The 22,668-nt window shown below is 54.1% G+C and overlaps 2 protein-coding genes across 5 annotated transcripts; both read right to left on the bottom strand.

Moving 5' to 3' along the window:
- Window positions 1-1,768: 1,768 nt before the first annotated feature.
- Window positions 1,769-10,630, bottom strand: DLL3 (delta like canonical Notch ligand 3). 2 transcript variants are annotated; one of them, XM_082366742.1, is made up of 9 exons: window positions 9,723-10,630; window positions 9,314-9,595; window positions 8,409-8,466; window positions 7,235-7,477; window positions 6,083-6,300; window positions 4,789-5,011; window positions 2,656-3,235; window positions 2,321-2,405; window positions 1,769-1,798 (listed from the first exon to the last, which is right to left on the bottom strand). In XM_082366742.1, exons 1-9 carry the CDS (start codon window positions 9,789-9,791, stop codon window positions 1,787-1,789), a joined length of 1,770 nt encoding a protein of 589 aa, XP_082222868.1. In that variant the 5' UTR covers window positions 9,792-10,630; the 3' UTR covers window positions 1,769-1,786. The 2 variants fall into 2 exon arrangements, with proteins under 2 accessions (XP_082222868.1, XP_082222869.1); XM_082366743.1 differs by having other exon boundaries at window positions 1,769-1,975; window positions 9,723-10,607.
- A 4,052-nt stretch (window positions 10,631-14,682) lies between these two features.
- Window positions 14,683-21,784, bottom strand: TIMM50 (translocase of inner mitochondrial membrane 50). Of its 3 annotated transcripts, XM_082366753.1 has the most exons (12): window positions 21,630-21,772; window positions 21,345-21,470; window positions 20,538-20,694; window positions 19,979-20,010; window positions 19,741-19,762; window positions 18,210-18,268; window positions 17,998-18,117; window positions 17,476-17,580; window positions 17,268-17,366; window positions 16,128-16,284; window positions 15,682-15,788; window positions 14,683-14,892 (listed from the first exon to the last, which is right to left on the bottom strand). In XM_082366753.1, exons 1-12 carry the CDS (start codon window positions 21,735-21,737, stop codon window positions 14,791-14,793), a joined length of 1,194 nt encoding a protein of 397 aa, XP_082222879.1. In that variant the 5' UTR covers window positions 21,738-21,772; the 3' UTR covers window positions 14,683-14,790. The 3 variants fall into 3 exon arrangements, with proteins under 3 accessions (XP_082222879.1, XP_082222878.1, XP_082222877.1); XM_082366752.1 differs by lacking the exon at window positions 21,345-21,470 and having other exon boundaries at window positions 21,630-21,784; XM_082366751.1 differs by lacking the exon at window positions 21,345-21,470 and having other exon boundaries at window positions 20,538-20,700; window positions 21,630-21,783.
- Window positions 21,785-22,668: the final 884 nt, after the last annotated feature.

Here is a 22,668-nt window from a genome sequence, read left to right as displayed (position 1 = left end):
ACTCTGGTCATCACTCTTTGATAATCCCGCCAGTACTGTTCCTGTGATGACTCACCGACATGTACAGTGATGGTGCCAAGACTCTGAGATAGGTGAGGCATCCTTGACACCAGAAGTGCATCAAAGGGGGAAGCCATGGGATTCAGCTGCCTGCCTTCAGCTTGCATGCAGTCACTGATCAAAAATACATGATGAAGGGACTTCCCTGGTGGCGCAGTGGTTAAGAATCCACCTGCCAATGCAGGGAACACGGGTTCGATCCCTGGTCCGGGAAGATCCCACATGCTGCAGAGCGACTAAGCCCGTGCCCCACTGCTACTGAGCCTGTACTCTAGAGCCCGCGAGCCACAACTACTGAGCCCACATGCCGCAACTACTGAAGCCCACGCACCTAGAGCCCGTGCTCCACAACGAGAGAAGCCACCACAATGAGAAGCCCGTGCACCGCAATGAAGAGTAGCCCCCGCTCACCACAACTAGAGAAAGCCCACACGCAGCAACGAGGACCAAACGCAGCTAAAAATAAATACATAAAATAAATAAATTTTTTAAAAAATACATGATGAGTGTAACACAGCTTCCCATCTTTGCTTTTAAATTGAGTTCTGCTCTCTCGGCAGGTGGTATAATTTGTTCAAGGCAGCAAAGACTCGGCCTCTGAATATCGCGTTGTCTTTGAAGGAACAATGGGCTGGTGTTGATGTCTGCCTTTAATCTCAATTTAAATATCATTTGATAGTAGGCTTTTGTTTCAATGTCCATATTCCTTAATGGTACAGTTAATTCTCATGACACAGAAATTCAATATAGTGAAACTTGAAAGGAGAATTTGTACGTATAAGTATTTATTCAATATATGGTACCGTTGACTGAATTAAAAGAACATGTGGATCCCTTGGCTGATGTTCTAATAAAAGGACTCCTTCATTTGTTCATTTGTTGCTATATTCCATTTGTTACTTTTCTCTGTTCTCTCATCTTCAGTTCCTATGGTTTTGCTCATTTCCAAAAGTGCTTGGGCACTGTCCCAGCCTACTCCCCACTAGAAAATATGGGGAAGGAGGATTGGCAGAAATTGGCTGATGCAGGCTTTTTCTATTTTCAGTGGTAGAAGTAGTATTAGATGTGTGATGAACTGTCTTAGGATAGTCCCCAAATTTAGGAAGCTTCCCCCTCTCTGCTAGATCTTACCTAGATTTGTTCCATCCCATCAGGAAGGAGCTGCAGCAGTTACTCCACTCTCTGAGCCTCCCGTTCCTCTGTAAAATAGTTTCTTTCTGCTCTGACTGGTTCTGTCCGTTTGCCTGCCAGGTACAGTACTTATATCTAGTAACAAACGCTGATTTTTGATACGGAAAGGGACACTCCTTTGCCCACATATTCCATGTGGTTTAGACAGGCTGACCTTAATCCCTGCCACGCACTAGACAGATGGCCAAGCCTGGCCAATCAAAATAAGCCATACTGCCTGGCCCCTAGTTTGAGCAAGGCCATGTGACAAGCCAGGGCCAATGAAAGCCTGTCTGCATATGAAGTCATCCTAGAGACAACTGGAGGAAAACACTGAGCCCCTGAATCCAGCCCTGCTAAAGCTACACCTGCCACAGGATTTTCACTTTTATAAACTAATAAATTCTCTTGTTTATTTAAACTACTTTGAGTTGTTTCTGACCCCTGCAGTAGAGTCCTATTATTCTTCTCAGGAGACAAAATCTCTCCCCTCAGCCCCAAAACCACATACAAAGCACTCAACTTGATGAGTCAAAGCTGATCAAACTAAGAGCCTTTATAGATGTCTCTGGAGAGATGGGGAGAGAAAAAGAGATAGGATATAAATAACCATTATGTACAACTTCCAATGGTAAAATCCTCCCCATCACCCCTTCCAGCTTGAACTCCAAAGTGTCTGAAGCAGAGAATACAAAAATATCCAGGTTCTGTCCCCAGGTGCTGATGGAGAAGGGGCAGCTCAGGCCTAGAAACAGAGGAAGTAGGAAGCATTAGAAAGGTCTGCCCCTCCGCCTCCGCCCCCCCTCTCCCCAGTGAGTGGAAATCAGTGGAGAAGCTCTGGCTGAGGCTCCCCACTGTGACCTCTTGAAGCCCAAAGGTCATCCAAAGAGAAGATGCCAGGTAGCTCAAAACGATAGCAAAAGGCATGCAAGATAGAACTAAATTAAGTCAAAACTGGAAAATGGGCAGAGGACCTTCTAGAGACTCTACCCTCCTCATTTTACAGATAATGGAGAGCTACAGGAAAAGCAGGAGCTGCCTCTACCCAGCATGCCCAACGTGCGCAGGGTGGGGAGAGGTGGGTAACTACCTCCCGAGCATAGATACAAGGAGCAGATATGACGTAAACCGAACGAGCGTCTCCATCTTCAGGGCGATTCCAATCTGAGGACGAGCTGTGGGAGGAAAAGAGTAAGATCCAGACACTTTAAATTCTCATATCTTGTTTTCCCACCCACCAAGGAGGGGAACCCAAAGCCAACCAGAGGAATTGTGAAACGACCCAACCAGAAAAAGGTTGGAGCTGGGATAAGAGAAAGGGACCAATCAAGAAAGGCCCATCAAGGAATCAGGACAATTGCATTACGGAGATTGATGCAAGCAGCCGAGAGGGACAAGCCTTACGTCTGCGGCCAAGCCACTCACCTCGGGCCATTCCCGGCACCTTCCCGCGTCCTCATGTTGTTGAGTGCATCAGGGAGCGCGTGGACCGATGGCTCCGGGGTTCCCGCCAGCAAGCGAGACCCAGTATCCCGGCCAGGGCCACGGCGTCGCACGTGGACCAGCAAGAGCGCAGAGCCGGCCAAGCCCGCGGCCACCAGCAGTCCCAAAGCCGGTGGCAAAAGGAAGCGCTGCGGGTCCCCCGGCCTCAGACCCGGCGGGGCCACAGGCAACGCGCCTGCGCCGTCAGGGTGAACCGGGAACTCGCACCGCGCGCCCATGTAGCCGGGCGCGCAGGCGCAGACAAGGCCGGAGAAGTGCGCGTAGCAACGCCCGCCGTGGGCGCAGGGGCGCGCAGCGCAGGGGTCGGCGCGCTCGCGGCAGTCGCGGCCGCCGAAGCCCAGCGCGCAGGAGCAACGGCGCGCGCCGCCGCCCTCCAGGCAGGTGCCGCCGTTGGCGCAGGCGCGGTTGGCGCAGTCATCCAGGTCGTGCTCGCAGCGCGGCCCCGCGAAGCCGGAGCGGCAGCGGCAGCGCAGGGCGTGGCCCAGATCCAGGCAGAGCCCGCCTGTGGGGATGGGGGCGTCAGGGGCGCGGCCCGATTGGGGGGAGTCCCCCAAGCCCGCCGCCCCAAGCCCGCCCGCGATTTCTTCTCAGCTCGGTGATCCCCGCCCTCATCTTTTCTCTGGGCCCCCCTCTACCGTCTAACTCTAGGGCCAGCCTCTGGGAGTTTGCCTGGAAAACCGGCCCGCCTCTTTTCCCCCTGGTGAAGTCTTGGATTAACTCGGCCTCACACCTCTTTGGTTCTCTGAGTCTCTGTCTCTTTTTCTCGGCTTTAACCGTACTGAAATAGCTTCAACAGTTCTGGAACGACGGGTTTGAACCACCTGGCCTTTGCCCGTGCCTTCTTCTCCCTTTTCCCTTCCTCCTTTTCTCTCATTCTTTTCACCTGTTCTCTTCTCGAGCTCATCCTCCAGGTCTGTGCTCAGGTGTCCCCTCCTCCAGAAAGCCATCCAATTCTTCCTCCATCCCAACCCTGCGCTCCCCCATCTCACCCTGGCCACTGTGGGCCCTGTCTAAGGACGACTCTGTCTTCCCCTCTGGACTGGTACCCCTATGTACCACTGCTGTGTTCCCACTACCACTCAGCCCAGAGTGAACACTCAGCGAGCGTTTTGGAGAGAATTAGTATTAAAATAAGAGGGCGCTGAGCCCTTCACATTCATGGTCTCATTTAATATTTTAATACCTATGTCAAATCAGGTCTCACCACTATTCAGAACCCTCCTCTGGCTCCATCTCAGGGTAACACCAGAATCCCCCCCATAACCCATGAAGCCCTACAGGATCTGTCCCAGTCACCTCCCTGACCTCATCGCTCGCCAGCCTGCCCTCACTCCCTCTGCTCCAACCACACTGGCTTCCCTGCCATGCTCAACACACCAGGCACATTCCTACCTCAGGGTCTTTGCACTTGTTCATCCCTCTGCCTGGAACATACTCTTCCCTCAGATCCACACATGGCTGCCTCCCTACCTGCAGCATGGTCTTCCTTACCCACTCTAGCTAAAATGCCAGCCTGCCACCCCATACACACTACTTCTCATCCCCCTTCTGGCTTTATTTTTCTTCGTTTTTTTGTTTTGTTTTGTTTTGTTTTTGGCGGCGCCTCACGGCTTTTGGGATCTTAGTTCCCCGACCAGGGATTGAACCCGTGCCCCCTGCAGTGGAAGCACAGAGTCCTAACCACCAGGGCATTCCCTCTTCTTAGTTTTTATCACCACAAAACCTCCTATATTTACTCATTGATCTTCTTTATTGTCTCTCTGCTCCATCAGCTCTACGAGGGTGGGGGCTTTCATCTCATTCCCTACTGTATCCCTGGAACAGGGCCTGGCACACAGTAGATGCTCAACAAGTAGTTATGAGATAGGAATGTCACCTCGCCCGTTTTACAGAAGAGCAAACTGAGACTGGGCAGAGGGGAGCCCAGCCGCAGGCCGAGAGGAGGCAAAGCCAGGATCCCCACCCAGGACTGTGTGAGCCAAGCCCTGCTCTTGCCCACTGACCATGCAGGGACCCCCATTCCCCTCCCTCACCGCTCTGTCCTCCCCACCTCACCATTCCGGCACGGCTGCAGGCTGCACCGGTCCACCCTCTTCTCACAATTGGAGCCTTGGAAACCGGGCGGGCAACGGCAGATGTAGGCAGAGTCGGGGTCCGCACCTCCCACACACAAGCCGCCGTTGAAGCAAGGTCCATCCGCACATGTCACCCCGCTCACCTCACACCGCAACCCGTAGAACCCACGGGGACAGGTGCATTCGAAGGACCCTGGGGTCTCCTGGGCACGGGCAAGAGGACTTTGGATCAGCATCTCCTTAGAAAGAAGTCCCATCCCTCTCCTCAGTCTTTTTTTTTTTTGGCCGCCCGAAGCGGCATGAGGGATCTTAGTTCCCTGACCAGGGATTGAACCTGTGCCTCCTGTGGTGAAAGCACGGAGTCTTAACCGCTGGACCGCCAGGAAAGTCCCCCCTTCCCCAGTCTTGACCATTGGGGGGCTGCTCCTTGCCTAGTCCCACCTCCTAGGGTGTAGGGGCCTCACCGAGGAAGTCCCTGAGGCCGAGACAACCTCTCTGTTCCACGTTTCTGGGTCTGCCCATCCAACCCCACAGAGGGGAGGCTCTGGAGGCCCGGAGAGATCCCGTTTCCACCTCTACACCTTTGCTGCCAAATGCTGCCCGCCCTGTCTGCCCTCCCTGATGCTGTCCGCATGGCCCAGGCCTAATTCCAGGTCCTAGCTCTAAGCCCACCTCTTCCCTGGAGCCTTCCCTGGATCTCCCCTTCTCAGGCCCTCCCCCTAACTTGAACGCTGAGTGTTTCTCACTGTCCCGTGGTGGCAGTGTCCAGGTGGCCCACACCAGGCTCTGCTTCATCCCAGGCTCACTCCCACCACCACACCTTCGCTTCCCCCAGGCCACTCGTCTGGTCTAGCTTCTCCAGTCGCCTCCTGTCTGCCAAATCGGACTTCAGAAGCCCCAGCCCGGGTCCATCTTCAGGAAGCCTTCTCTGATGCCCGCCCATCCCTAATCCTCAACCCACTCGGCCCCACCACCCCTACCTTGAGCTCTGACTAGTTCTCTACCCCATAGGCGGGGCAGTTTGTGGCCCGACAGGATCCCTCATCATTCCCACATCCACACCTTTAGGTGCCACCCACTGGGTCTGCTCTCCCCAACACATCATCGTACTTCAAGGCCCCCAGATGCAGGTTGGACACCTCCAGGAAGCCCTCCCTGATAGCTGCCCCAGCCCCCGCCCCCTCAGGCTGTTGTCTCATGGAGCCCCAGACAGGGGACTCCCTGGGAAAAGTACTACCCAGGATCGGTGGGGTGAGGGGGGGTGTGATACTGACACTACAGCTGCCTCCGTTGGCACACGGATTCCCATCACAGGGCCCAGGCCCGGGTACGAGGCATCCAGTGGTGGCAGAGGATGGGCCCCTGGGGCTGAGGCAGCTGCTGGTGGAGACAGGGATTGTGCAGAGGGGCCCAGTCCAGCCCTCCAGGCATCGACATTCATCGGGCTGCTCACAGAAGCCGTGCTCTGGGCTGCAGCCTGCTCGACATGCCGCTATGGGGGAAGGAGAGGCAGAGGAAAGAGGAATATTGATGAAGGGAGGATAAGAAATCAGAGAAATTTCTGAGCACTTTCCGTGCATCACTTGTTTCATCTTTGTGACTGTCAACCCAATGGGCTAGATGGTATTGCGACTCCCAGTTTACAGACAGGGAAACTGAGGCCCCGAGAGGCAGGGTGATTTACCCAGCTAGGAAGTGGCACAGCGAGGATCTGAACCCAGACCAATGAGTTCCAGAGTCTGTGCTCTTGGAAGGAGAATGGAGTGGGGGCTCCCAGGTCTGAGCTTGGAGAGAGGAGAATGAAGGAAGAGGATCAAGGTTTGAGGAGGTACCCTTGGCCTTTCAGGGGAAATGGGAGGGCCTTGGATTAGGGGAGGTCTGGGAGGATCTGGATAAGCCTGGGGGTCCTAGGGGCTTCAGTGGGGCTCAGACATTGCGATATCTAGGGTGGGTTGGGGGATCCCAAGCCTTAGAACGCAGCGGGGTCTGGAGTGCAATCACAGGGAGGGAGGATGGTGAAACCCCTGGGGGGGATGGGAGGAGCTTCCAAAGCTCCTGAGTGGGGGTAAGGAGGGCCCCAGAATTAGAAGAGCTTTGGGGTCCGAGCATCTGGAAAGGGGTGTGGGTATGGATTCGGGGAGTAACTGGGGGTACAAGGATGGGAAATGGGTGTGCGGTTCTTATTTGGGGAGACAAGAGTGCTGGGAAGAGGGAAGGGGGCTGGAGTGCCCAGACAGGGCTGGAGAGAAATCTAGGGTCCTCAGTTTCCCAGAAAGTGGTAGCTGGATCATGGGAGCGGGCTGAAGACCATGAGTGAAGCTGGCGAGGGGTTCTCGGGTCCCCAATTCCCTGAAGAGGGTAACTAGGTTGTGAAAGGAGCCGGAGGAGCCGTGACGGGATGGGGTGGGGTTGAACGCAGGACTCACGCGGTGCCTCGCATTTGTCCTCAATCTGCGGGCAGGGGCGCAGTTCCGGGCCACACCGCGAGGGGGCGCCGCGCGAGCGGCAGAGGCGCGCGCACGCGGCCCCAACCGCCGGTGGCTCACAGCGCGCGCGGTAGGAGAAGCGCAGCTCCCAGGCGCCTGCGCGCTGCACGTCCCGGGCCCACGGGCCCCCGGCAGCCAGGCGACGCCGGCCCGCCACGCGCGCCAGCAGGCTCCAAGCGGGCCCTGCGGGGTGAAGGGAGATGTGCTAGGCTGCGGCCCGCCTCGGTCTCGGGATGGAGACGGAGCGCGCAGGCTCCCTTCCCATTTTAACGAAGCCAAAACACCCCTTTTGAGTCCTGAGAATGGCAGTTACTTAGCAAGGCTGCAAACTCCCCTAATGCGCCCTGGGATCTTCGATGACGCGAACTCTATGATGATAACAGTTCTCCCAGAGAAGCCGAAGTGCCCCTATATTTTGCCCCAGAATCTTTGTATATTAAAGTAGTTATGAGACCCCTAACACCCTGGGACATATGACATCCCTAATATGGCCAAGGGGCAATGACAGGTCTTTGAAGTGAGGTCAAAAACACCCCCCCCCAAAAAAAACACCCCCAAATTGTGCCTGAGGATTTTCCTATATCAAAATGGTGACAGAACCCCGCCTGTGGGCCTTATATAGCATCAAAGTCCCCCTCGAATTAAGGTTAAGATCATCCCATATCCCTCCCTGAAACCTCTCTGGTGAAACTGCAACATCCCAAAGGGGTCCTGAGGCCCTCTATATGGACAAGGTGACACAGCTTTGCCTACAAGAACCAGAAAGTAACTCATATTGTACCCTGGGTTCTCAAAATCAGATGGTGACAGAGCAGGACTGTGAAACGCTGCTGCTGCGACTCCAAGATAGTAAGAGAGCTTCTTCCCGCTCTCCCTGCCCCAACCCCGCTTTGCCTGGTATCAGGACATTTCTGTGTCGACATGCCAAGAGCCCTGGGGCTGTCAACACCCAGCACCACACTCCGGGAGCTGTGATGACATCATGGGTCCAGCAATCCCATGAATGCCCCACCCTACAGACAGCCCCATGTCACTCTCCTGGACCTCACATCGGGCCCCAACTCCCTGGATCTCCCACACTCTACACTGAAGTCCCAGAATTGAAGATACTCACCTCCAATCTGTTCTCCTAACTCCTCTCTCCAGGTTTCAATGATGAGAGAGAAGGTGCCCTGGTTGGGTGGAGGAAGGTGGAGAGGGAAGAATGAAGACAGTGGTCAGGGCAGGTAGGTACTCGAAGAAGGCCAGATTTTAAGAGGTAAAGAGTGACGACCATTCCAGGGACCAGACAGGCAAGGGACAATTCCCAGAGGCTGGCCCAGGGAAGGAATGACCGTTTTGGCTTTCTTTATTGAGCACTTACTATGTGGTAAGCACTATACTCAAGATACCTGGTTGAATCTCTCAAAAGGGACCACTGTAATGTACCATGATGATCCCATTTTACAGATGAGGATACTGAGGCTGGAAAAGGGAAAGTCACTTGCCCAAAAGCATAAGCGTCTAGAATTCAAAAACAATTCTGTTCACCTTTATGCTTTTGGGGTTGTGGGATGGGAAATAGGATTTTGGAGGTGAAAAAGTCATGGATACAGTCCCCAACTGGAAGGTCTGAGAAGAGATAAGGTGAGAGGATATTGGGGGTCCCCAAGACAGAGTGTGAAAGTCTCCCTAGGTGCAAGGAAATTTGGGGATAAAGATGAGGATACCAGTGTTTAAAGATCCCCAAGGAACAGGGGTAGGGTTCTGTGAATTGAGGATTTCTAGAAGGTGAGTTTGGGGTTCTGGGAATTCAGGGTTCCAGGCATGCAAGGCTGGGATCTGGGATCCCTATAGGGAAATTCGGAATCAGAAAATTTGGGTTTATGGGTAGGGTTTATGGGTCTGAGAATTCCAGATGATGGAGTTACTGGGAATTTGGGGTCTCCAGGGGGCAGGGTCTTGGAAGTTGGAGGGCAGATGGCAGTCGAGGTTTGGGTAAGGCCCCCCGCACGGGCGTGCCCCGGGACTGGGTCTCACCGGCCAGGCGTCCCGGAAGGGCACGCGCATGAGGCCGTCCGGCAGCGGCAAGTCAGGCGCTGGCGCTCCGGGCTGCGCAGTGTAGACCGGTCCGCGCGCACTCAGCGCCGCGCCCAGGGTGCACGGAGACTCGGCGGTCTCCTCGGAGATCCCTGGCTTCAGGCAGACCCTGAAGAAGAGGCGGCAGGTGTCCCCGGCCTTGCAGGGGGACCGCGGGGCGCCCGGGCCTGGTCCCGGCCCGAAAGAGTGGATCTGCAGCTCGAAGACGCCGGCCGGCCGTGTCTGGGGCGGAAAGGGGTACAGGGTGAGGGGACTGCGGGGACCCAGACGTCTCATCCGCCCCGCGCCCCCTCCCCAAGACCCCCAGGTCGCACCCCCTCCCATCCACCCTTTCCACTCCGGCTCCGACCTGGGGAAGGAAAAAGAGCGCCAGGATCACCGTCGGGGAGAGGAGCTGGGGCATCTGCGGGGAGACCATGGCCTTCCGGAGGTCTTGGGAGCCGCAGCTGCTGGCTCCGGAGCCTTATATCTGAGAGGACAGCTCCGCCCCTTCGGGCAGCCGCCGGCTCCAGGGGACCCTAGGGGAGGAGGTTGCAGGGGAAGGAGAGCGTGCTGGAGCAGCCGTGAGACTGTGTCGTGGCCACAGGCAGTGCAGTGAGTGCACATCTTATATGCAGTTGTTGCATGATTTGTGTGGCTGAGGATAGGGTGGGGTGGGGGGGTTAAGCTTGTGTGTGAGGTTGGGTATGATTTTAAAACTCTGAGTGTGTGTGATGTGTGAGCAAGAGCTATTGGAGGGTGTACATGACTGTGATTGTGTGTCTAGGTCAGATTGTGTGGCTCCACGTGTGCCTGAAATTGTATATGGTTAAGCCTCTTTGTGAGGTTGTAAATAATTCTAAGATTCTGTGTGTGTGTGTGAGTGTGTGTATACACGCACGCACACACCTGCATGGGAGAATGGAGATGTACATGATTTAATGGTTGTGTGACTTTTTGAGATTCTGTGGCTGTGTAGATGCTTCTCTGTGCAGGTGTACAAAAGTGTGTTAGCTCCTGGACCACTGCGTGTAGTTGTAGGAACCTGTGACTTTGTGGTCTGTGCAGGTGCTTCTAGGTGGCTGTGTGTGTTTGTGTGTGGTAAGGTCTGTGCAAGGTTGTGAATGGCTGAGGGCTTGTGTGTGAAGGAGGCTGGGTGCGGGAGGTCCATGAGTGTAGCCCTGTGTGGATACGATGAAGATCCAGTGTTCTTTGTGGACCCGTGTGTGTGTGTGTGTGTGTGTGTGTGTGCGCGCGCGCGCGCACACGCGCGCATGCTTGATTGTGTTCCCCTCCCCAAAACAAAGCCACCCTCCCCAAACCCGCATCACGGATGCACCAGACGCCAGGGCGAGGAGCCCCCGCCTCAGAGGGGGCTCCCAGCTGTATGTAAATGCTGCCATCTGCTGGGCGGCCGCGCCCCTCCCCCTTTGGGCCGCAGCTGGGCTGCCCGTTTGGCCACCGGAAGGTGTGAGCAGCAAATGGGCAGGAAATTCGGTCCTCACAGATCAGGGGCCCGCTCCCTCACTCCAGGATGAATGGGGAAAGGGGGCACCCCGCGCCCTCCAGAAGCTCCTTAGTATTCCAGGACCACCGCAAGGAAAGCTGGTTAGAGCAGATGTTCCAGCCCTCTGGTCCTAATCATTTACTCTGTGCCAGGTGCTGAGCAAAGCCCTTTAGATGGAGTAAACTTTTTTTTTCCAGAATAAAAAAATTTAACACTTAGAAGCTAATAATTATAGGGGGAAATACAGGTTCAATTATATACGTACATATTTTTCTTTTGGAGAAGGTGCTCAATAAAGCACAGCCCAGTAGAGCCAGGCATACAGTAAGTGCTCAGTCATTTTTAATGAATTAAAGAACTCAATCTAAACAGTTTTCTCATAATCCTGAGGACGGGAGTCATGGAAGGGTTTGGAACAGGGGAGGGCCATGGTCAGCTGTGCAGAACATCCCAGGTTCCTTTGCACAGGTTTTTCTTCTACTTGATATATTCTTTCCACTTCCTTCTTTTTAAATTCTGTTCTTACCATTCAGACTTCACCTATAGGAGGCCTTCCCTAACACCCCCCAAGGGGGCCAGGCACCTCTTCTGAGTTCCCACAGCCCCTGGGGACTCCTCTATCCGAGCCCCAACCACTCTGGCCTATGAGGTCTTTCTAAGCACAAATCTGACCATGTCCCTCTCCTACATAGACTCTTCCATGGCTCCCCAGTGCCTTCCAGCTTCTGAAATTCTAAGGTTGACATTTAAGGCCCTCCATCCACATCCCCCTACTCAAACAGGTTCTGTGGCCCCAAAGCACAGAGCCAGACCTTGTGGACCCCGGTTACTGGGAGGCAAATTAGGGCCTGTACTGGGGTAGGTGAAGGAGTGAGCCTCCCATTATAGGAACTATTCAAATGAGATTTGGACAGCTATTACAAGCTGTGGGAGAAGGCAAATTCCTGCCCTGGATAATAACTGGGGAGGTAACAGTTTCCAGGTCTGAGATATCTCAAAGATCTTAAAGATTGTAAAAACAGCCAGCCTTTATTGAGGGTTTCTGCCAGGCATGATAGCGTTTCATGTGAATTCTCTCAAGTCTGTATGTGTACTTTAAGGAATTTCCAAGCATCTTTTTGGCTATCTAGGACTTTTCCTTATGTGCCCACCTTAGAGCCCACAGAAGGCAATGCTGAGGTGACATCTGCAAAGACCTGAAGGAGGGGAGGGAGTGAGCTATATGGATCCTGGGAAAAAAACATTCCTGGCAGAGGGCATAGCAAGTACAAAGGCCCTGGGGTGACCATGCTCGGCACACCCAGATATCCCCATGGTTTGTCTCATTTCATTCTGGTCTCTGCTCAAATACACCCTCCCAAGAGACCTTCTCTGACTGGCCCATTCAATCTAAAACAGCACTCCTGTTCCCAAACCACTCTATCTCCTTACCATGCTTTTCTCTATGCATTTATTTTACCCCGAGAAATATCTGACCATTCTGTCTCCTCCATGAGAACATCATCTCCTTTTTTTCTAGAGCTTTTTCTCTAGTTTGTTCACCAATACACCCTTGTGCCTAAAATGAGGCCTGGCAGTCAGTACTTAGGAAATATTTGTTGAGTAAGCAAATGAGAGGTACTATTATTAACCTCTTATGAATGAGCAAACTGAGATGCTTGAGACCTTGCCCAGGGTCACAGGGCTTGCAAGTGGCGTGCAACCTGGGAATTCAGCCCCTGCTGGGATATGCGTTAACACTGGCCCAATCATGCCCACCGGATGACGCCCTAATGCAGCCCTAGCACCGAGCATTTGATATAAACATCCTACGCCATGTCACGTAAGCAGCGTCTCAGAGGCCACCTGGCACAAGTCAAACCCTCTCCTTCCCTCCAGCTTTAAGCAGGTGTGACCTGACAGCACCATCCCTGAACCAGCATCAATGTCGGGGAGAGGCCTTGGAGGAACCCACTGGACACTGAAGCATGTGCCACCCAGAGTGCTAACCTTAACCCCCAGGGCCACGGGCCAATGGACAAACGTACTTCCTCCTTTCATGCCCCGTGGGTGGACAGATCTGAGTCACATTTCAAAAGGCTCCTCAGAAGGTCCCATGGGTCACCCCCTGTGGTCAGCGAGCACTCACTTGTGGTGGCTCCCTCCGTCCACAAACCCTCTCCCCAGGATCATGTTCCCCAAATACATTGCTTTCAGTTAGGAGTTTCCAACGCTCAAAGCTACCTGCAAAGAAAACACAGGCCCTCCCTCAATCCTGCAGATGCTCTCAAGCTAGGGAATCCTGAGGATATCGGGGAAACTCTCTCCTGGATCACAAATGGTACACCTCAGGGTGGAGGTGGAGGGCTGCAAATGTTCCTTATTTGTAGACATCTTTGAGCCTTGTTTAAAAATCTAGAGTTCAAGTTCAATCTGGCCCACACAGTTTCAAATACATTTTAATTATTTTCACAAATACCAGGGAAGGGTTTTTAAAAGTATCTAACTGGTACCAGCACTAAATGCTGGCTGGAGCAGGGGACGCTGAGACAGCCGGGGGCAGGCGACTGCCAAAACGGTACAGGATATTTCAGTCTAGGAAGAACCAACATGGCCTGGTAACAATAAGCCCCACTGAATATACATGCAGCCTGAGCATGAGCTGTCCCATTTACTCCTCGCAGCCACTCTACTACGATGGGTATTATCATCGCCCCCATTTTAGAGATGAGGAAAGGGAGGCAGAAAGGTGCTCCCAAGGTGCATACAGCTACCATCTGAGTGCCTACCTGGGGGGCCTCACTCAGCCTTCAAGCCTAGCCTATGAGGTAGGTACTATTATTTCACAGACGTGGAAACTGAGGCACTGAGAGGGGAAGTAACTTGCTCATTTGCTTGTGATCACACAAGTCAGGAGGTGGTAGAGCTTGGAGCCGAACTTGGATTTGGGTTTATAAAAGTCTGGAGGGACTTCTCTGGCGGTCCAGTGGTTAAGACTCCGCGCTTCCACTGCAGCAGGTTTTGATCCCTGATCAGGGAACTAAGATCCCATATGCTGTGCTGCTGCGCGGCCAAAAAAAACCAGTCTGGATCTCAGCACTCTTAAATAATACCCAAATGTGCTGTCCGTTGCAGGAGCCAGTAGTCACATGTGGCTATTTAAATTAATTAAAATGAAACAAAATCAAAAATCTCATCCCTCAGTTACCCTTGCCACATCTCAAGTGCTCAATGGCCCCATGAGGCCACTGGCTGCTGTACCGGACAGTGCAGATACATGACACGGGGTACACATCGCGGAAAGTTCCATTGCAGAGTGCTGCTACAGTCTGTTTTAGTTAGGAGCCAACATTTTTAAATTGGGAGATTTAATATAAACAACCCCTTTCCTGGCTTCTACTGAAAAATCAGAAGATCAAGCAACTCTAGGCCCACCTTCCCACAGGGCCATGGTTGGCAGAGCTCAGCAGCAGCTGCCCTCTTGAGATGGGGCGGTCTCTGGTCCACCGAAGCCCCACGTGCCCACACTTCACACATTTACACAGCAGCCTGGCGGCTACCTGTATTTCAACCCACAGTGCCATCCTCTCATCTCTTTTCCATAGGGAATCTGGGGCCAAAGAGGGAGATGCACTTTCGCAGACCACGTGGCACACGGGAAGACACGGCTAGGGCAGGGCCCTACCCAGGTTTTCGGATTCCCAGGCCGGAGTTAAAAACCAACCATCACCCACCAGAGTGCCCTCGCTGCTCGGCAGCTGATCGGCCACTGTGGGATGACCCCCAAAGAGTCCCACACTGCACCCTGATGCCCCCATCTGGAGACTCTCCGGACACAGCAGTGTGGCGTCTGCGATGAACTTTATTGGACATGTGGTTGGCCAAGCCGTGGTCTGGGAGCACTGGGCCTGGGGCCCAGAACCCAGGCACTGAGTTTAAGGAGGCCCAGAGGTCAGGGCTGTTTGGAGCGAGGCCACAAGCGGCTGGTAAGGGAGCCAAAGAAGAGGTTCTGCTTGCTGGATTTGGAGAGCTCAGCCAGCCGCTGCTGCTCCTCCTGGAGTTGGGGGCAGACAGAGAGGGAGGGTCAGCCCAGGGGCCACCTTCCTTAAACCTTTGCCCAGCCCAGACACAGGATGCACCCAGACCCTAAGGACCCAGTTCAGACACTGGCAAAAGCCAGCTTTGAGCCACAGAAGCCCAGACTCAAATCCCAGGGGGCCTGTCCCCTGAACCCTGGGAACCTATCCCAGGCCCTACACTGGACTACAACATCTTGCTCCCTAAGCCCCCAGTGCCCAGTCTTGAGCCCTAAGACCCCTGTTTGGATGCTGAGGGATCCCAGGCCCAAATCTCCAGGGATTCCTCCTTCGGGTACTCAGGAGCTCTAGCCAGGAACACAACCCCAAACTCGATCAACCTCAGCCTAGACTCCTGGGAATCTCTTTCTCAGACTCAATTCATATTCTTATCCCCACTTACAAATTAGAGGATCACAGGTCATCAGAACTCCATGCCCAAACCCTTGGGCCAAGTGTCCAAGGATCCCTCTTCCCAGACCTGATCCAAACCCCCACCCCACAAAATACCAGGACCCCCAGGCCATCAAGGCCTCTGGACCTATCTCAAATGCTTGGCGTTTCCTGCCTCCTGTGCTCAGCGCAGGCTGCAGAATCAATTCGCCCCTCATTACAATGGCCCCCTGGGACGGGTGGTGTGAAAGAGAAGGCAGTTGCTCAAGGTCACACAGCCGGAGTGGAGACAAGCTGCTCCAGGGCTCCGCCTTCAAGAGCCTGGGGAACTGACGGTGACACCCCCCACCCACGCTGGGAAGCTGAGGACTCACCTGCTCCAGCCGGCTTTGCCGCTGTTTGAAAGCCTCCAGTGGGTCTTCCTCCAGGGCGTAGTGCTCCAGCACAGTTCGGACATCCTCCACACCATTCAGAGCAATGGCTGTGGGGATAGCAGGCGGGGGTCAGCCAACTGAAGGTCAGAGGGAAGCAGGGCCCACAAGGGTAAAGGTCAGACCGGGGTGGGGTCAGAGCTATGTGGAACACTTCTCAGCAGTCTAAAAGGGATCCCTTGAGTATTCCCAGGCATCCCCTAAACATTCCAGAGGAGCATCCCAAACATTCTAAGAAGCTTCTAAAGACTGCAAGATGCTCATGGATCTCCTGCATCGCAAGTCCCTGGTTTCACATAAAAAACAAGCCAGAATCAAGCATCTTATCATTCCTCTTGAATGTCAAGGGCTCCAGGGTCAGAGGCCAGGAGGTCAGGGGTCAGCCTCACTCTTCAGGAAGGCAGATAGGTCCAATAAGACCCGGTCATCGGAGTTGCCATTCCAGGGCCGCAGGGCGACGCCGTTGTAGGGCTGTAGGCGGAAGGCTTCCTTCTTGCAGTCCACGACTACTACTCGGGCTGGGTCCCGATTCAGACACGAAATGTCCTGGAGGTGGGTGACAGGTCAGGTCAAGGCCTGTGCTCCTTCCCTTCCCACCAGGAACCCACAGAGGGAGAGAGAGGTGGACTGACTACACATGCACTTGGTATCACACACTGGGATCATCACGACAGGGCCTCCCGAAGACCAGGCTGGGATGAAGACATCAGACCTAGCAGGGAGCAGAGGAGCTTGTCACACAGATTCCTAGACCCAGGGCCTGGTGCACAGGCAGGTTGATTTGGAGGTTCCCTGGGGAGGGAGGTGGGCACTTGTGTATTTAACCACTGCCCCAGGTGATTGTGACAAGCTGCACATTTGTAAACTTCTCACAGATGGAGGTGCAGACTGATCCACAGCAACACACAGGGAGTCACACAAAGACAGGTACCCAGACAGACCCTTCAAGACCCTCAATCACAGCCCATGTCCTTCTGAACCTTGAAAAACTACACAGACCCCCAGACCCACCAAGACACAGTCAGAAACCCAACAGACACCAAGACCCATGGATACTTGGACAAAGACCCACAAAGAGACCCATTCACAGCCCCACAGACTCCTGGACCCCTGGATATATCATAGGTCACAGCAACAGACCCCAAGTCAAAATCCAACACAGTCTCATTTAAACTATTATAATTACATACTCCCAGAGACACTCAGCTCCAGATACAGAGACAAAAATCCACTTCCAAATTTCATGTCCTTACCCCGTACTCCCAACTATTTTCTTTGTAGAGACCCCATTTTCCCCCTGCTCCCACTCCCAGATTCTGGGACAGAGAAAAGGGCGTAGAGGCCCAGCCCAGGCTGGCGGCAGGCTAGTGTCCTACCAGAATCAGACCTGGGGCAGAACCAGAAGCAGCCGGTTGCTTCTCAACCAGAAACAGGTTGAGGCTGCTGTCAGAGCTAGGTCCTCTTTCCTTTGGGAAGTACCAGCCCTCCCCCAAATCCCAGAGCCCCACCATGGCGCCCCCACATGGCACCTTAACATGGTGCCCATCCATGTATCTTGTGGCGTCCCGGAACAGGCGGTAGGAGATGAAGCCGTGGGGGTCCACGCTGTCGATGAGTGGAAAGGCAGTCTGGGGGGTGGGGTGGGGGGGAGAACAAGGTCAGGCTGAGCCTTGGCCCTGCAGCTCTCCCTCACCTCCTGCCACGTCGACCATCCCGCCCCTGTCCCGGGGGCCTCACCATGCCAGTCTCTGACGTAAAGATGACGATTTCATACAAAGGGGCGAGCTGCTGGAATAAGGTCTCGATGCCTGGACGCTTCTTAAACCTCCAGCCAGTGGCCAGCTGGAAAGGCAGTGAGAACAGTGAAACACTGAGACCCGGAGGCCCCTGTAGCCCCAAGAGGACAAAGACCCAGTCTCGGGGGATTCCCGGAACCAGAGTGCTCTCTCCGTCTCTGTGGCTCTTGGAGGGGTTCAGGAGTACACGGCTGTGACTGAGGGTCTAGGAGTCTGGAGGATGTGACTCCCCTATGGCACTTACTGTGTGCCAAGGTACACTTACAACCACCTCCGGGCTGCGGAGTAGCACAGTTGAGGGAAGCAAGGCAATGAGGGGTGATACGTCTTCCCCTGGATCACAGAGTAGAAGGCGGCTGAACCCCAGCCTGGCTCCAGAGTCTATGCTCTTAACCCCATCATCACACGCCGGCCACCCAGCCCTATCTGGTGTCCCCAACCCGCTGCCTTCCCCAGGACACACCGACCACTCAGGGTGCAAGAGGACGCCAGTGAGCTCCAAGACCAGTGTGTACGGTGGTTGGTAGTACGGCTCCCGCAGAGGGTCTGGGAGAAGGCAGGGGCTGGTGGGCTCGATGATCATCTGTGAAAGAGAGACATAATGGGGGCACTCAGACAAGGAGGCAGGAGGCTGGGGGTGAAGGGATAGGGACTGGGCCCAGGGCTCCTGCTCACCTGTCTATAATCTTTGAAATATTTGTATGTCCGGCGCAACTGCTGTACCAGAATTGGATCTAGGAGAACACCAGGGCACAAAGGGATTCCAAGATAAGCCACTGCTCAACCTCCCGGACAAACCAGGGGTTTATTTATCTACCAGATACAAACAGGTCTACATACCCACCTGGTTTGAAACAGCTCATTTCCGAGTACAAAGGTAAAAGGCAATGACATAACTAACTGCCAGGTAGGAACAAATGTTTTTATTCACCTGTCAAGTTTTAATCTGAATACTTATATCCACACACCACCCCAGGTATAAAATAGAACGCTTATACATCTGCCCACTTAAATCCCACATACATATAAATAAATCTGCTGACATTATGCCAGTATATTTAGTCCATTTTGAACCTCTAGGTTTCCAGATGTGCCAACTTTAAGCAAGTATGTGAAATCTAGTTAAGCCACGATAAACATGTACACACATCTGTATACTTTAAACTAGTGGTTCTCAACTAGAAGCAGTTTTGTTCCTCGCTTCCCAGAAAATTCTGCAATGTCTGGAGACATTTTTGACCGTCACAATACTGGCATCTAGTGGACAGAGGCCCATGATGCTGCTAAACATCCTACAATGCATACGACACTCCCCTACAACAAAGAATTATATGATCTGTAGTATCAGAATGGCTGAGGTTAACAAATCTTGGATAAATGAATACACCAAATCCAATTTAAAACAGAAATCTTACATGACTACCTTTTTCAATACAATATTTTTAGTGCAGTTAAACTACTGCCTGTGGGCCTGCCTTTTTGAAACCAAAATACCAAAACACCACTTAAGCTAATAAACACACACACTTTAAAACTACAAGTTTACCTGCCCAACTTAAATCAGTATACTGCCTTGTTTAAACTAGTATGATTCTACATCTGCCTAGTTAAAACAGCATACTTACCTACCTGCCTAGTTTAAAACAATCAGTGTACTAACATGCCAGTTTGCAAACATCCTTACCACAAACAAGTGGCTTTCTGGACCTACCAATTTTATATTTCTCTTGGGAGGGACCAGGTGTGATACAATTGACAACTACTCTCTACTATCCAACTTGTCAGAAGCTCCCTAAAAGCTGGTTGATCAAAAGGGGGAGGAAGGAAGAAGGCATTGTTTTGGAAATGAGGAGCTGGGTGGGGTAGGGGCCTGGTGGGAAAAAAAGAGGCTGTCATAAAGAAGGGGGTGAGGGGCTGCAGATGCTCAGATCTAAGGCACAGGAAGTCATGTGTCTGGCATAGAAAGCCCAGTTCTTCCCAAGCACTCCCACCCACCTAGGGTTCCCCTCCCCCATCTATCTGTCCCTGACCATCTGCTCTTGGGCTGAGGGGCCAGGGAAGGGGACTGGAGTTTTGTATGCCCCTCCCCCCAAGCCATCCAGCTGCTGACTCCCCTACCTCCCAATGGAGGGGTGGAGGAGCACCAAATGGGGAGGGCACAGTAGAGAGGGTCAGGGGACCCCAGAATCTGTGCTTGTTTACTCACCGTTGTCGAATTCATCGGGTATCTGGGAGGTAGAGAGAAAAATGGAGGGTTTGGGATGGCAGAGGCAGAACCCCATCACACCCAGAAAAGGAATCTCCAGGGCCCTGGGAAGAGTAGGCAAAGGTCCCTGGGAGGGAGAGGTTCACCGCAGACCAGAAATGAGCCTGAACAGGCCAAACGGGAGGAGACCCACAGGATGGGACCCCTGGTAAGGCCTCTGGGTCTCTCTCCCGCTCACCTTGGCACCATTTTCATCCACAGAGTTGTTTCCTGTAAGGCAGATAGTGATGAATGAGAGGACTGAGGGTCCAGTCTCCTGGGTTTTAAGGAAGGAAAAGGGCAGGGGGCCTAGCCTCCTGGGTCTGAGGGAAGCGGGCTAGAGCATCATGGCCTCCTGAGAGAGAGGAGGGGGCTGGTAGCCAGGATACCTGGCCCTCTGAGACAAGAAGGGCTGGGGCAGAGTCTCCTGGGTCTCTGAGGAATGAAGGGACTAGGGGGAAGGCTGGAGTTTTGGGTGCTGAGGGAAGAGGTAGCTTAGGGGGCTGGGCCTGGCCTATCCTTCCTCCTCTTCCAATTGACTCCCCATAGCTTAGTGCAGGAACCCACTAGAAAGAGTAGAACGTTGAGTAGAGGAGTAGTAGGGAGACTTCCCTCATTTCCAAATTCTAGTTGGCTGCCCTATTGAGGGAGGAGCCAGGGAATGAAGATGGGAGAAGCCCTTAGGGGAAAGGGGGAAGTTCCCAAGCAGAATAGAGGGCCAACAGAACAAAACTGGTGGGCAAGGATATGTTCCTCACCAAAAATATAGATGACGCTCGCGGTCCCACCAGCCCCGAGCAGCCCAGCAAGCCAGAGTGCGACTTTTTTGGCATAGCTGGGACCCTCCGAGTTCCTCTGCTGCTGTGGCCCCTGGGCCTGGGCCTTAATGCCTGCTCGGCTCCCAATCTCTGTAGCCTGCAATTGAAAGGGGATAGGTTGGCCAAGAGAGGAGAGAAAGGAGGTCAGGGTGGTTTGGGCACCCTGGTCTGAGAAGAATCGAGGTTGGGAGCCAGGAAGCAGCCACCCACATGGCCTCCAGGTGTTGTGTCCCTGGAGGGGCAGGCAGGAGACTGGGTCTCTCAGAAGGGTCAAGAACTAAACTGTCTGGCGCCAGGATCCCAGGGGTTCAAGAGTTGACAAGCTCTGGTGCCCGGGATCCCAAAGGCAAAAGACTGGAGGGCCTGGAGCCGGAAAAAGCAGGGCAGGGAGATAAGATGAGGGAGCCCGGCTGAACACTGGGATTCCTGTAGCAAGGTAATGAAGGACACTCAAGGGGATAGGACGGGGAGTTAAGTCCTCCGGACGCCTGGGGCTCACAGTAGCGGGGTATGGAGGGGGAGGGAATGGGAGCGGGGCCGGAGGGGCAATCGCTTGCTGGGGCTTAGAGCACGGAAGTAATGGACCCGGAGGTCAGAATGACTGGGTCTCTGTCAAGATGGAGGCAGGTCGAGTCAGAAGCCCGAACATTTACCTCACCACCACCACCACCACACCACCGCGGGGGAAATACCCGCAAGGCCAGGCTGGGACTCCAGCGTCCCGGGCCCCTCCCCCTCAAGTATTACCTGAACAGTCACTGAGATGGGGGAACAGATGACTCCCCTCCCCCGGCGCCCACGTGCGGTCGAGGAGGTGGGGTCCAGAGGACGCACTTGAGCCCCCAAGCATCCAGCCCGGGACGCAAGCGCTGCCTACCCCGGGAAGCGGGGAAGAGACCCAAAACGCTGGCGGTGTTCCATTCAGCACCCTGAGGTGCTGCGTCCCAGAACCTCCGGGCGGCGGCGGTCCGCCTGGAACTCCAGGAAGGAGTCCCAGCACCCGGAGGCCACCCCCACCCCCGCCCCGCTCACCTGGTCCGGGGCCCGAGGGGGCGGCGTCGCGAGCCTCGCGCATAGCCCCCGCGCGCCTTGCCGGAGCCCGCTCCGCAATCGCAGGAACGGCACCGCCGAGGCCGCCATCTCTTGCGCTGACGCCACGCTGCCCCGCCCCCTCACTCTCTCTCCCCGCCCCAGGCCGGGGCCTCGGCCAATGGGTGGTGCAGGGGTGGGGCGGGTGGACGGGAGCCCGAGAGAGACAAAGGGCTGCGGGCGCACTGCCGCGGGTGCTCCAACTAGGACTGGGAGTCAGCCGGCACCACGCCCCCCTCGCCCCGGACGGCGTTCCACCGCCCACGCCCCAGGTCGGCGCCGGACACCCACTGCTCCGAGGTGAAGCAGAAACCCTAACGGAGGGACGCAATGGCTGCTTGATTTGTCCTAAAACCTGAAAGCCACCTTTACACACCTTCTTCCTCACGTGCGGCCCGGAGGCCTCATCCGTCTTCCTTCCCATTCTGCGAACCCTTTCTTGCCCCTCCTCCCGTGAGCTTCTTAAAATGGGTCTGGAAAGCCAGCCAGTTTCATGGAGGTTCAGCCAAAAGAACAGCTGCCGGTATCTGGCGGACTCGGGGTATTAAGAGGAAATCCATGAATTAGAGGCTACAGGAACCACGATGAATCTTCCTCAAATTATTTTGAGAGGAAAACAAGTCTGATACTGTTTATGTAAACTGTAAAAACACGTAAATCACCACACAACATTTAGGGACATTTACTAAGGTAGTAAATGTACGAAGTTAGGAAAAGACAGGATTCAGGGTGCGGTTACTTCTGGAGGGGAATGGACTGGGTGTGCTGCTCAAGTGGGTCCTTCGTATCTGGTACACATATGGTTCCTATGCTGGGTGGTGGGGACATGGGTGCTCCTAACATACCTTTTTAAACATCTGAACTATTTTATAATACAGTTTATATTACATTTGTAAAGAGACATGTGAATATCAAATGAGGAAAGTGAAGGAAGGTCAAGTACTAAGCCCACTCTCCACACTGCTCCCCATCCCCACGCCCT

This window comes from Balaenoptera borealis (assembly GCF_965194805.1).
Source record: "Balaenoptera borealis genome assembly, chromosome: 19".
Lineage (NCBI taxonomy): Eukaryota > Metazoa > Chordata > Mammalia > Artiodactyla > Balaenopteridae > Balaenoptera > Balaenoptera borealis.
The sequence above is the reverse complement of the archived record's forward strand: the minus strand, read 5'-3'. Positions and strand labels throughout refer to the sequence as shown.

What these genes read in the sequence shown, in the direction of transcription:
- DLL3 (XM_082366742.1), bottom strand. Translation starts at nt 9,791, where the DNA reads ATGGTCTCCCCGCAGATGCCCCAGCTCCTCTCCCCGACGGTGATCCTG. An exon ending in CCTTCCGGGACGCCTGGCCG is followed by an intron (nt 8,467 to 9,313) that starts GTGAGACCCAGT and finishes CCACCCAACCAG; the next exon opens with GGCACCTTCTCTCTCATCAT. An exon ending in GGTGCCGGGAATGGCCCGAG is followed by an intron (nt 2,406 to 2,655) that starts GTGAGTGGCTTG and finishes TTCCTCCCACAG; the next exon opens with CTCGTCCTCAGATTGGAATC.
- TIMM50 (XM_082366753.1), bottom strand. Translation starts at nt 21,737, where the DNA reads ATGGCGGCCTCGGCGGTGCCGTTCCTGCGATTGCGGAGCGGGCTCCGG. An exon ending in GAGCGTCATCTATATTTTTG is followed by an intron (nt 20,011 to 20,537) that starts GTGAGGAACATA and finishes TCTGCCTTACAG; the next exon opens with GAAACAACTCTGTGGATGAA. An exon ending in TTACGTCAGAGACTGGCATG is followed by an intron (nt 17,367 to 17,475) that starts GTGAGGCCCCCG and finishes CCCACCCCCCAG; the next exon opens with ACTGCCTTTCCACTCATCGA.